Below are 13,751 nucleotides of genomic sequence, written 5' to 3'. Positions count from 1 at the left end.
CCACTCTATAACAGGTAAAAACCAGAGGCTCACCTGCATGTGCAGCAGCATGACTAATTGATGACTGAACCACAGTAAACAACACCAAACCACAACACATCCGGGAGAAAATCAAACTCCGCTACAAGTTTCTGTCTCCCACAAGATGTCAAGCTAGGAGAAACCACTACCTGCCTAAAAGTACCTCTCTTTTATCAGTTATAAAAAACGCGATCTTAATATCTCACCTTGCCATTCGTCAAACGGAGTAACTGTTCCCAATGCATCGTTCCAAAAGTAAGGGCGCAGTGAAGAACTTATATCAGTTCTGACGCTGAAGTTGAGCAAAACCGCTCGAGTATTAGCATATGAAAACCGCGCCGATTGTTTAAAGTTTCGCATGACCCTCCTGTCCTGCCGGTCCCACTCTCCGGGTTTCTTGTTGTGAAAGTTGAAGCGCACCTGTAACTCACTCCGCCGGGCTGAGCGGGAGGCTCCGCCCCTTCCCTACCAGCTGGATGGTGACATCATCCTCTGAGCTGCCCGGCACGCAGCCGTCAATCATCCTCACGAGAACAGAAATAGCTGCTCAGTCAGGGACTTCTCCCTCCGGCAATAAATATTACAGAAATTTCTGAATAATTCTAATAAAAGATTTGAGAAAGTATTACTTATAGCTTGTTACTTGTCTGAAAAAATTTATTTTATCTTTATTTCCTTGAGTTCGAAACTGTATTTATTAAACAAGTTGATACCTGTTCACAGCAAAGCACCTGAGTTATATTTATTCTATCAAGTACTTAGTTTAATTGCTTCAACTCTACCTGAGTATTTCCTTTTAATCTTAATTGAAGTCACATTATTCAGGAATGCTATATGTACATTTTCCTCGTTCATTTTCTGAAAGCTAGGGTTACTTTTTTTTAACATAATGATCGGATATATGTGATACATTTACAACATATTAAACTATCTCACATATAAATTAACTTTCAAATTAACTCTACATCTATACAACTGTAAAATGCTACTTACACAAACTTGCATAAATAAACAATATAATTAGAAAACATCAAAGGGTCTATGTTAAGGATTTGATGTTAATTATATACCTTAACTTTAGTGACATCACTTTTTTATGTAAAAACTACTAATTTTGTATTTCATTGTTGCTTAATTTTCAAAATTCAAGAAAATGTAGGTATAGACCGTTCAAAAAGTTGAATGAATTGTTGGAGCTAAATGAATATCATAAACTCAAACATGTAGTTTGTACAAGAAGGAGCTGGATATCCAACTGCAGGCTACAAATGTATTTACTACAATTAAGAATAAATAACACAAAAAACAACAAACCCACACAAATAATGTTTGTTTATTTCCTTGTTTTTTCTTTTACTAAAAAAAAGCTTTGTTATTTATTTACAGGCATCCTCAACTCATCTCGTACATTCAGATATGTGATGTGACATCACGTCAGTTGAGAGGCTGAAGGGCAGACTATGAGTCTGGATCCAAATGTGTGACTTTATCACCTCCCAGTCTCTCTGTCTGTATGTGCCAGCCAATAGAGACAAGTATAGAGGACAAGAAAAACCAGTCTGACATCCCTACACATGCATACACACTTAGCCAAGGGCACATTCCTCTGTACTGAGAGCCACAATAGATTCAGCAGCTCATTCAAAGTTTTTGGGGGTAATTTAATTTTAAGGTTACGGCTCTAGATTGCTGTCCAACAGTATGGACTACAAGAAGGCCCAATCAATGTTGTTTACAGTAGGTTTAATCATTATTACATTCTTGTGACAGGAAGCCAAGGCTCTCAAATGAATCAGAGAACTAGAATAGCCTGCTGGGCAGACGCGGTAAAGAACTAAGAGGGGATGTGTCAGAGCAGCACCTGGTCTGCTCTTTTATAAAAAAAATATTAATAGCTTTATGAGGTAGAGCATAAATGAAATGCCCATTACATGTATACGACAACTTCATGGAATAAATGCAAAGAAGTTTAGTCTTGTCTTAATGATGTCTTATCTGTATAATCAAATATGCGCCTCTAAGTTAACATACAGATAAAGAGGGCAAAGGGCGATTGAGATTATCCCTGAACTGGAATGCCCTGCAATACAGAGGAGATAAAGGTTTTAGATATTGATAAACGAGGGCCTAGTGACCTGTACACACTGGCACCAAATCATTGCCCTTGTATTTATCAAAAAATCACTGTCAGCAGAATTCCTTACTTACGTAAAGTAAGGTGGTACTAGAGCATGCTCTATATGCTCGTAGCTCTACAGGCGGCTCATATATTCTCTATGACTGGTTCCTGCACAGTAATGATCTCATTTCTACTCACTACTGTTATGCTACCACACATAGCAAAGTGATGCTTCATCCTAAACTCTCTGACGGAGAAAAGGAGTACCAGTTACCGTACAAACAGTCTGAAAGATCAGTATCATCCCCTAATGGCTGATGTTTTTCTGTGACTAATCGTGCTTGTAATTAAAGATGGTGAGCTGAAGGATTAGGCTAATTTCCCAGGGTTAACACAGCCGAACATGTTGATGTGCTGAGTCACTGAAGCAAGAAGAGATAGGCACTGCATCACTGGATCTTGTGTAGCCTAATGGGAGAGACAAAGTGTGGTTTTGTAAGTGTGTGTGTGTGTGTGTGTGTGTGTGTGTGTGTGTGTGTGTGTGGGGGGGGCACTGGTTAAAGGCTTGAAGGTGTAACTCAAAATGACCCGATATCCTACAGAAGCCTTGGCGAAACCACGTTGAGCCTAAACATTTAGACTTACAGCCATATATTGAGCACAAACGGGCATTTAGAGAGCATTAGTAGGCTAATGTTGTTAAAAATGCATCACATATAAGTAGAAACACACAAGAACAGCAAGACAAACTCTGCTGAATACAACTCGCCCTTTCTCTCCTCTAAATCCTGTTTACTGTCTTTTTTAATCAAATAACCCAGGTGAGAATAGGCTCAGCTTACACCTAGATGTTCTGATGGTTATAAAATGGAAACAAACAGTCTTAGGCTTCTTGTCACACTCATCGGTTGATACCTACACCCTGACCTGCTCAGGGATGGCTGGAATTTGAACTGTATTTTCAACCCTAGTTGTTGCTTATCGTTTTAAGATCTGGGTTTTTTCTCAACACAACATCTCTGGAACTAATCATCATCATCATCATAACAATTGTTATCTTTTAGACGTATAACTTATATAATGTTCTCACATGTATTTAGCCTAAACATGGCAATCATGAAGTACATCCCTGAGCTGTGCTGTGATTGTTTTGAATATAAACACTCTTGTCTGAAACTCTTGTTATCTTGCCCTCTTTCTGTTTTTTTTTTCATTCACTTTGGTCAAGGACAATTTTTCTCTTTCTTTGTATGTTTGTATGTGCCAGTGAGAAGTACGGTACCTTGCTGGTTGTTAAGCCTCGCATTCCTCCTGAGTGGTTTGTGAGCTTCCCGTCATAACCGCTTGTGCTTCATGTCAAGCGCTGGTTTCACATACAGAGACGCAATAGAGATATCTAACTTTAAGAAAAATTTGTTCTGCTCTACATATTTCTGGTGACAGCATTGTCATACTGTATACCGAAAATGTGCACGTATCTTAGAACATACCAAGTTTAGCAGCTATTAGCAGAGGTGAGCTGCAGATCTCCAACCAGCTAATCTGCAGAGTCAAATATTCACGAGAGAAAGGAGCTTGGATCCATGGTGGACATGAGAAGTACCCCAAGGGCTGTGCTAAAATAATTTCTGTGATCCTTCAACCTGTAAACAGAAATGTTTCATTGTAGCCTACTGCAGTCTTCACTGCATTTATACAACCTATATCTCTCTGACCCTATCAATAAGACATCCCGACCAATCATCTCTGACTGACTGAACTTCACACTCCTGATTACTCCGTTTGATCTTTGACCCTGCAGTCTGGGGATCAGAAAGTGGCTGTCATGGCAACAACATGACAGTACTTAGTGATCTTGATATCTTTTTTTTTTTAACAGATAAAAAGTCTCAGGTTGTGGGTGATGGTGTGTGACTGAGTTGTGGAAATTATATAAGCATGCAGTGAAGTGCATGTGGGTTCATGTAGTTTGTAGTTGCACTGGAGTCTTTTATTCTGTAAAAATATCAGTATAAAACAAATATGTGACATATCTAACCATTAACCCTTTTTTCTACTGTCCTGTTCTCATTTTCTCATGGTTTCAGTTTCCATAAAGGCATGCTAAATTAAGCAGTGCTGAATTTAAAAAAATGGAAATCCACTTTTTGCTGCTGTTAAGGGGATCTAAAGTGGCCACAATGAACGCTTTTCATCAGATATAGAAAATTACATAACTCCTTGTTATGCTGGACTAGAGTCAGTTAACCCAACACATGCACTCAAGAATTAGCACATAGCACAACGTTGCTCCAATGGCCATGAACAACAAATAGGCCGACACACAGTTGCAAACACACAGACACAAAGCAAATACCTGCCAGTATATTTCCAAGGGTGTGAAAAAAATAATTTGTGTTCACGTCCAAAAGAAACACGTGAACAGCTGAGAGGTCAGGTCTTGGGAAAGATTTGAGGATTTTCTAAGGCCCAACAATTACAACAAGGACCTTCAATCCAAATGGTTTCCAGACAAATCCTTTTTACACAAAGAGACTGGTCTCCTTCCAGATTTGCTGCTTCCAAGATTTTGAAATGCCTCTTTAGGTTTCAACAGTGTTGCATTTAGTGTCAATCACAAGGTGCAGAACACACACACACGACAATATGTGAGTCCACACAAACATATTAAGGTAAACACATGAACTGGATTGATGATACAGGTTTGAAACCCTGAAGATTAAAAAAAACAACAACAACCTCAAAGTTGGGAAAAAAAATTGGAAGAATAAAACAAACACCAGCACTATATATATTGGAGACTCACAGTGGTGGGAATGGGAAGAGAAGAGGTTTCAGCTGAAACCAGGTTGAGGATGACCTCCATGGTACGTAGACGCATGCATGCAGGTTTGATTTTGTTTGATCCGTCTATCTCTTTTGGTTTCCCCCGGGACACGACCACAGCAGGGGGAGAGAGGATGAGCGAGGCCCTGGGAGAGCACCCATCACTCAGGACAAACAAAATAGGATTGGCTCAAAGTCCATTGGACAAAGGCTCCACTTGAAAACAGAAAAGCAGAGACTCTTCGGAACTGGAATACTTGATTGACTATCCAGAATCTATAGAGTGCTCAGTCCCTCCAGCAATAAACGGTGACTATTGATAGTTGCAGAGTCTAGAGAGTGTTGTGCTGTTGGTTCATAGAGCAGCCGCTCCTCAAAGCCCATGAACACGCTCCACTGTACACAGCAACAGGCAGACAGCCTATGAAACACACACATGCGCTTGGATGAGCAGAACGCTCACAGACAGCCTTCAACAGTGGGAGAGCAAAAGACTCCTCTGGAGCAAAGGATCCATCTGAAGCAGGTTTGGGTTTGACAGAGCGGAGGCAGTTAATCGGATGATGGCTGGCAGGGCCGGTTGGATGCAGGGTTAAAAGAAGGAAAAGTTTACTGAGAAGTTAAGTGTTAAAAGAGTCCATCGGGGATAAAATCCTTTGAGGGAGGAAAACAGAGGCAGAAACCCAGAGGACGGATGTGAGGAGAGTGAGGGAGCAGAGTAAAAAAAAAAAAAGCCCACCAGGAGCTGTCACTTAGAGGGAGACGAAGCGATAGGGAGCGAAGGAGAGAGGAGTTGTGAGAAAGCTTTGCGAGGGGCGGGGGGCGGGAGCTTTTCTTCTGTTCTAGGCCAGCTAAGCAGCAAAACGGTGGCTAGCTCAGGCAGAAAAGAAAGGGAGAAAACCTTGAACTCCCATTTTCAATTATCACACAGTTTGATTGTCACAGCCAATCAGTTTCCAGAGTGATCATGCTGTAATGAGTCACCTTCAACCACCTGCTTGCCTTCACAACTACAGTACAGTTAAACTGAACGCTTCTGCCGAAACACTAAGCACGGCACTGTCTGAACTGAGCTTCTTTTTACACATAGGATGTATGTCCTGAAACACACAGATGCAAAAGGATTTACAATTGTATTTTGTTGTGAGAGCAGAAAAACACTTGCAACCATGAAACATCCAGATTACACAGATTACACAGTCATATGACAATTACAAAGCTGCTATTCAAAACTCTGCATATGCAGGAACACGTGACGATAGCCCAAGACTACGTCACTGTGTTACTTATCCACAGATGAAAGGAATGTTTCATCACTGCATGTTCTAATTCTACTGAGTTTTCACAGCAACAGCTTGTGATCACTTTTTTTACTAGAATGCTGAAAAAAACAAACTGATGTTCGGGAAATATCACTGTATATGTTCAATTCATAAAGTGGGATAACATATTCAAAATAAAATAAAAAAAACACTACTAATTGTTTGCACTTGTTGGTGCTATAAATGTACCAAATCAGTGGTTCACACTGCGTTGGTCATCTTACCTGCGACCAAACACATACAAAGTCTTATTCAAGTGCCCCCAAACACACTGGGTTAAGAGCTCCAGCACAGGAACTTTCGGAGTAAGACTTGGTTTCTTTTGAACCATCACTTCCTAAAGTGTACAAACCAATTAGGCAGGGAAAGCAAAGCAGGGAGCCTAGGGGGTACAGCAGGACAAGGGCTACTAAAGACTTTAGTACAGAGGCCGACAGGAGGGAGGGGGATGTGAGAGCATGAATACAGGCTTTAATGAGAGAGTGGGAGGAGTTAGGGGGGGCCATGAGAGAGAAGGTTAAGGCTGCTTATATAAGAGCGATCCCAACTTGTTCAATTTGGAAGTGGAAGTGTGCGGCATGTGGGGTCGTTCCAAGTCTTTCATCGAATGGACACACGGTAACGGCAGCTGTCTAGTATGAGCCACTAATGTTGCAAAAGAAAGTAAGTTATGATGGTTAAAACTGAAATTACAATCCCTCATCAACTCTACACTTTCAAAAACGCAAGTGAAAGGACAACAGAACACATCTGGATAGGGTTACACCAGCTATTTAGGTCACTTCAGCTAAAAACTTTTCGATAATGTACTCAAGGACGTTTGACTAAATCGGAGGTTTAACATTAATATTTAACCAAACTGTAGTGAGGACGATGGTGACATGTTAATAGAAAAAATCTGCAGGAAATCTACAAATGAAGGTTTGTCTTTGTTTCATCTTTTAATAAATGAATCGCAAAATATGAGTATGTCAGTAAGTGCACATATTGTAAATTAAATATTTAATTTGTCCTAACCTAAACATCTCATATAGTGTTGTCTTAAAAACATGTCAATTTAAGCCTCAGTTTGGAAATTACCCCTTGCTAAAAACATCAGTAGAGGTACATATTTAGTAACAACTAATGTCTCAATCCAGATATAGTTTTGAAAAGTAATGCGTAGCTCTCAACTCAGTGAAACCCTATGTAGTCACAACACTATGTTTAGAAGTATGAACAGCTGATGGACTTCCTGGACTTAATCATAAGTGAGTGAAAAATCACACCAGAACTTCTCAAAGTGTCAACCACCATGACGGGTGTTTGTTTTTGTTTTTGCCGTCAACCTTTAGTCATACAGGGGAATCCCACACTCTCTTCTGACTAACAGGCTGCTTTCAAACAAGAACGCATTCATTCCTTACCCTGGCCTCAGCACGTCATTCCAGCCTGAGGTCCGAGTCTCCTATGGGGGCTGTGCGGCCCCCAGCAGCTCCTGTCTGTCCAGGAAAACAGAAGCTTTCAGGGTGACTCAGGATAACTTTACAAACTCTCTGACTGCATTCCTCAATAACATACTTAGAATAGCAGAGTGGCTCCGCAATGATAAACCCACAGAGGGGGGTGAACTCGTGCCTTGACAAGTGAAAGATGCTTGAAAGCTAAAACATGTAAAACAAAAAAAAGAGAATGTGTTGGTCTTCAGGAATGGTTAACCATACTATAGCCTTGTTAGCTGTTCAGAATTAGGGAATAGAAAGACATCTGGGGCTGTCATTGGGTTTATTTATGATAATTGGGACCATTCAAATAATAATAGAATAATTGGACAAACTATTTTTTGTATTGTTATAATTAGAAAAGAAGAGTTTACATATGTCAATGTGTGGAAAGCAACATTTTAAACTAGTTTAGAAAAAAAATCACATTTACTGGGGGAAGTACCTTGTTGACAAAACAATGACCTAATTTAATCAACACATCACGTGCATTTTGCTCATGTCTTTAAGGGACATGACCTGCTGAAGTATGTGGCCAAGCTAGAGCATGAATGCTCATCATGACACACCTAGCAGTAAGACTTTAGGCTGTAGGAGTGTTGTTTGATTTACAGATTAGGAGCATCTATTGTATTTCAAAAAGTATTGTCTTCTGCACCAGTACTACATTCAAGATGAGACTCAGATGCTATGGAGACAAATTCCAGTATGAGGGTTAATTATCACAATTAATTATCATTATTAGATGGAAATGCTGCCATGTCTTTAACTGTCTTACTACATCAATAAAGAGTACTGTAAAGTCAGTATTAAGATCGGCGCACAAAACTAAAAATGATTTTAAGATTTCATTTTGTTTTGAACATCCCATCATCTCGTCACTATTTCACATGTGACCATTTACTTTAATGCAAAATGCACAAATAATAGAGCTCTGCAACATGAGATCCTCAGATCGGTTGCTCCTTGTTGTTCCAGAATTAAATGATCAAGGTGATAGAGCTTTTGAAATCAGAGCATCTAGACTCTCATCTAGACTACTAAATGAACAAATCTAAACTAACGTGCATGTAATAAAATGTTTTCAAAACGAATTTGTTTCATGTGTTGGCTTGGCTGAATTTGATCGCTGTTTGAAGGAGTGTTTGAAGTTTCTAAGAAGACAGGCAGCCAAAATAAAAAAAGTGTAATTCAATATTTTAGAAAACGCTTGGTGCACGCTTGCATATCGTCATTATCTGGTTGCTGATCTTAGCTTATTGTTGTTTTAATTAGCTTTCAAAGTGCTTCCAGATGTATGTTTCTGATTTGAAAATAACGGTAATTTGCTGTTTGGACAATGCTCTAAATAATTATCTTCCAACATTAAACAACTTGTGCTGATGTTATCTCTGCCTGAGGAGAAAAGCAGCAGGATTTTCATAATACATAATACTCATTGTCATTCAGAGGACAGAGCCTAGTGTTGAACCGAGGCCAGGCGAATGTTAGACAGCCAGAAAGTTTGGAAGGATCCAGAACAGAAGAGGCTGGTTCTGATGGTAACTGAAGTGGGATTAGGAAAGATATTAAAAGTATAAACTGTAAAGAAAGTGACATGATATATTCATGTGTAAAATCAACCAAGCCATTTTTCCACAACACGGGCCCCATCGCGTCATTGTGTAAGGGTTTATGCTGTGGCGTGGTTTTGGGGTGTGTGAGGTTACATAAAGGCAGAAGAGCGAGAGCTTTGTCTGCATGGACTGGGGGTAATTCAAGCCTGAGAGAGGAGACAACCATGACTCGGGGCTCAGGCCTTGTTGAACAATACCGTCCCCATAAAAAAAAGGAGCCTTCTGTACAAACCAGGCTGTCTAATTCTCCCTAGTCTAAGCTCGGGTATAATCAATGGCCCTATTAGCAGTTACATAAACTACTGGGCTCTTTATACACAGGGGCCATTATGACTAGCGAGGTTAGAGGGCGTGAAACAACTTTCCATCCAATCAAAATACTGGCAACTCTGAGAGCCAGGCAAGAAGGAAAACAAACAAATGACAATAACAACACAACCAATAACATTTTTTTCAGTTGCATTCCCTGTCTGGACAAACAAAACTGTGAAAGGTTGTGGTTCTATGTCGGAAACTCTGTCTCTGTCTGTCCAACAAGGTAGGTTAGCACACCAAGAGCCTGACTGCACTTAAATCAAAAAGCAGTAACACTACCAGGCCCTCCTGCATTCTTTACAGCAGAGATATTAGAAATGTGACTAACAAGCCAAAATACTGAGCTAGCTAGATGAAGTTTCACATTTTTCTTCTTGAATATTTAGGGTTCACTAAAGGTGCACGATTACCCCCCTCCCCATTCCACCCGCTGGCCTGCACTCACACTGCTCCAGGACTAACCGGGCCTGAGCATGGTTACTTCTTGTACATAACGTCATAATACAACACATGAATGGCTTTACTTAGTTATGAAGCGTGCTTAGTTTACAAGACAGGCGGACTCGGAAATAAAAGGGACACATGGTCAAGTCTGTGGAGAACAAGGAAAAGGCCAAGGAAGTGTACCATGCTTGAGCACGGATCGGAGCACTCAAACTATTCAAACAAACTGAACTGGCCATAATACCTGGGCCTTCATCAAACAGGTTAAATGTGCACACACTGAGAAAAAAAAGTCTTCTCTACATGTTTTAGAATTTTATACTGCGATAAATTCAGACTTTTGTGATGTGTTGAATGCTCATACTGTGATAATGATGCTAGTGCGATTTAATGTGCAGCCCTACCAACTAGTATTTGTAGTGCCGACTGACAAGGGTACTGAATTTATTTGTTTAACTGGCTAATTGATTACAAGGTAAGGTGGCTGGTTACTGGTAAGGGTTCTTGACAAGAAGAGCCATGTCAACATGTTGTCATCAAACAGTATGTTGATACAGATATGGTATGATGTTTGAACATCATACATAATATTTAGGTATATTTCACTGCAGAAATATATGAAATAGGTTAGGGGGTTGATTAGATTAGATGTTTATATTGTGTGCTTCAGTTAAAAATCCTACAGTGTACAAACTAAAGCTATCGATACTGAAACAGCCCCAAAAATCCAGTTTTGGTAAGTTACTACTCCATGATGTTATTGCTTTTTCCTGGTTTGTATGAATAAAATGAATGTGCTTGGGGAGGACACAATGTGATACTGTATGTAAATAACAGTAGGGATATGGTGGCTGGGATAAAAGTATACATGTACAACAGTGAGTGTACATGAAGGGAAACAGAGTGATTACGTGCAAAGAAACAATATTTGGTGGTTGGTATTTGTTGGAGCTGCTTCTGTTTATACCCAATTCAACCCATCCTGATTATGCAACAGTGAAACAGAAAGGGCACCAGCCCAGATATGCAGAGTTGGTCTGGCTAAATGATGTACAATACCCAGAGAACCATGGGGCAGTAAGCATGCCCAAAAACACTGCCAGCCTATTCATAAGCAGGAAGATCAAGAATCTAGAACAAACAGTCCCAGCTTTGTGGCAGTCAAAGTTGATTTGATTCGGCCCCATCTCCATTTTCTTGTCCCCCCCTTCCCAAACCCAATAACAAAAATTGTGGCCCCATGCTGAACCCACTTAACACTTTGAAACAGTTTCATGGATGGTGCAGGACAGGGTATGGCGGATGTTTGGCTGGATAGGAAACTTTGTATAAGGCCACCTTGAAGCAGTAGATTTCATTATAAGGACAGACAATGTGGATTGGCATTTGTCTGGTACTCATCAGCTTGACAGCTATAACCAAAGAAAAGGTACTGAGGTCTCTCATTGTAAATACAGATAATGTAACAATTGAACTGACTTTGTTTCATGTATGGAAGCATACTTAAATGAGCTGCAAAACTCACTATCATTTGCATGATTTGGGAAACACACGGGTTCATTATGCAGGTTTACCCTGGCCAGGAGAAGCAAGGGAGTAATGTAATATCATAATACATTCTTAATGCTGTGTGACTGCTATTCCAGGTATGAATGTTTCATACTACTAATGAATATAAACAGAGGATAATGAAAATGACTATCACAACCAACTTCAACATCAACCCACAAGGGGGAGTAAGAGCCCAAAATATACTCATAAATATAAAGATAACTGACTCTGTTACTGGTCTGTCTGACAGCAAACATTACTGGACAGATTTCCTGTCAGTAACCCTTCATTTTTGTATATGTTTTATGTATTCTTACAGACAAGCAGCCCTTTATGTAACATAACGTAGACCCTATATAATATAGAGCCATACAGGTGCCTCTTTAGAACATAGGGCCTTAACGCCGATTCTGATAACAGGGGGGAGGTATTCATATGCCAAGAACCCCTGTGGTTTTATAATATTTCAAGGCAGGAAATCATGAGATGAGAAAAGAAAAAGTGGGACTTGAGGGTAGATGATGAATGAAAAAAGAGTTCTTGTCAGCCAGCAGAAAAAGTGATTTCATTACTTTCAGAAACAAAAGCATTAACTGTTGTTTCAGTGGTCTGAAGGTAATTTTCCAGTGGGAAACTAAGCTTTTGTGATGAGATGTAAACAGGAAAAAATAAATGATTTCTTCTGCCTGACACATAAAAAATGTGTGGAATGGTTTGAGGTATTAGAGGAAAGAAAAAATATTCTCTAGAGATTGCGATCATATTTGAAATATGTGTCCATGTGTGTTCTAAGTGGGTCAGTGGAGCAGAGCTGAGCTCAGCGATCTATAGCCTCATCCATTATTCACCAGAGTCACACAAATGATATAGACTGAGCAGGGAGTGGCAGGGATGCGGAGCATGCCCTCTCAGAGTCTTTTCTCTGCTCTGTCTCATGCTCCCTCTTTGTCTCTCTCTGTCTCAGCGATTCAGCAATTTCCTTTTGAAAACAATCTCTTCTGACCACCCTGAGCAAAAAAGACAAAAAAACAAACAAGATAGTTCTTCAAGGTGCACAGTAGTGTATGTTGACAGGTCAGTGATATTTTTTTCCGAGCCTATACTGACAGCTGCCTCAGTTAAAGTATGCACTGCAGACCCAAGAAGTCACCTAGCCAGAGGATAGTGTCTGAGGAACGGAAATGTGGGTCAAGGTTGACCAGAGCATCAGTAACCGACTGGCCAGATATGTGGCAATCGTGCAACGGCTGAGAAAATAGCAAAACACGTGCATGCATTCACACTAATGCCTCCTCCTACTTACACACACACACAAACACACAAAGCCTAAAGAGGAAGGACCAGCTGCAGGCCAAAAATAAATACACAAAGAATGACCCATAGTGACTCACTGCTGACATGAATGTACACATAAATGCACATGATCTCGCTAAATCTGAAATTCAAGCTACAAGTTAATCTTCAAATAAGTTACTGTAATTACAAGATATAGTACAGCATTGTTTAAACAATTTTATGTTAATAATATTTAAGTGAATGTCATTGGTATGTAGAAAATAAAATATTTAAATAATGGATTTCTTAACAGGGGATTATTAAGACACATGTGACTTTCCCTCTGTTGATACATTAATTTAGATGTCCTTAATAAGTGAACCTGAGCAGCACTGGTTCTGACATCTGTCTATTAATAGCAGCACAGAAGCCGGCAGAGCTGCAGCAGACTCCTTCCTCATGCAGACCCAGATTAGGAGCCTATTAAACTGGCTGAGAGGGAAGAATAGCTTGAAAATCACAGCTTTGTCTTCCCCTCTCTTTCCCCATGTCTCTGTTCATCCTGATGACACCCTCCCTCATACAGTCACATCACACACACACACACACACACACACACACACACACACACACACACACACACACACACACACACACACACACACACACACACACACACACACACACACACACACACACACACACACACACACACACACACACACACTAACTTTTAACATCCAACATCTCTCTTTTGAGTCCCTCCTCTCACACCATCACG

The 13,751-nt window shown here is 40.1% G+C and overlaps 1 protein-coding gene across 6 annotated transcripts in view; it reads right to left on the bottom strand.

Moving 5' to 3' along the window:
* tmcc1a (transmembrane and coiled-coil domain family 1a) overlaps positions 1-13,751 on the bottom strand; it is a 40,686-nt gene that overhangs the window by 7,762 nt on the left and 19,173 nt on the right. Inside the window, exons 1-2 of one of the 6 annotated variants that reach the window (XM_061056882.1) lie at positions 3,631-3,877; positions 3,423-3,503 (exon numbers count right to left, since the gene is read on the bottom strand). The exons of 2 other annotated variants lie outside the window; for them this stretch is intronic. In XM_061056882.1, coding sequence (XP_060912865.1) covers positions 3,423-3,446 — 24 coding nt within the window. In that variant the 5' untranslated portion in view covers positions 3,447-3,503; positions 3,631-3,877. Of the gene's footprint in view, positions 1-227; positions 771-3,422; positions 3,878-4,946; positions 5,624-13,751 lie in introns of those variants that run through there. 3 more of the 6 variants (XM_061056879.1, XM_061056881.1, XM_061056880.1) reach the window with 3 other exon arrangements.

Source organism: Labrus mixtus, chromosome 15 (genome assembly GCF_963584025.1).
Source record: "Labrus mixtus chromosome 15, fLabMix1.1, whole genome shotgun sequence".
Lineage (NCBI taxonomy): Eukaryota > Metazoa > Chordata > Actinopteri > Labriformes > Labridae > Labrus > Labrus mixtus.
The sequence above is the reverse complement of the archived record's forward strand: the minus strand, read 5'-3'. Positions and strand labels throughout refer to the sequence as shown.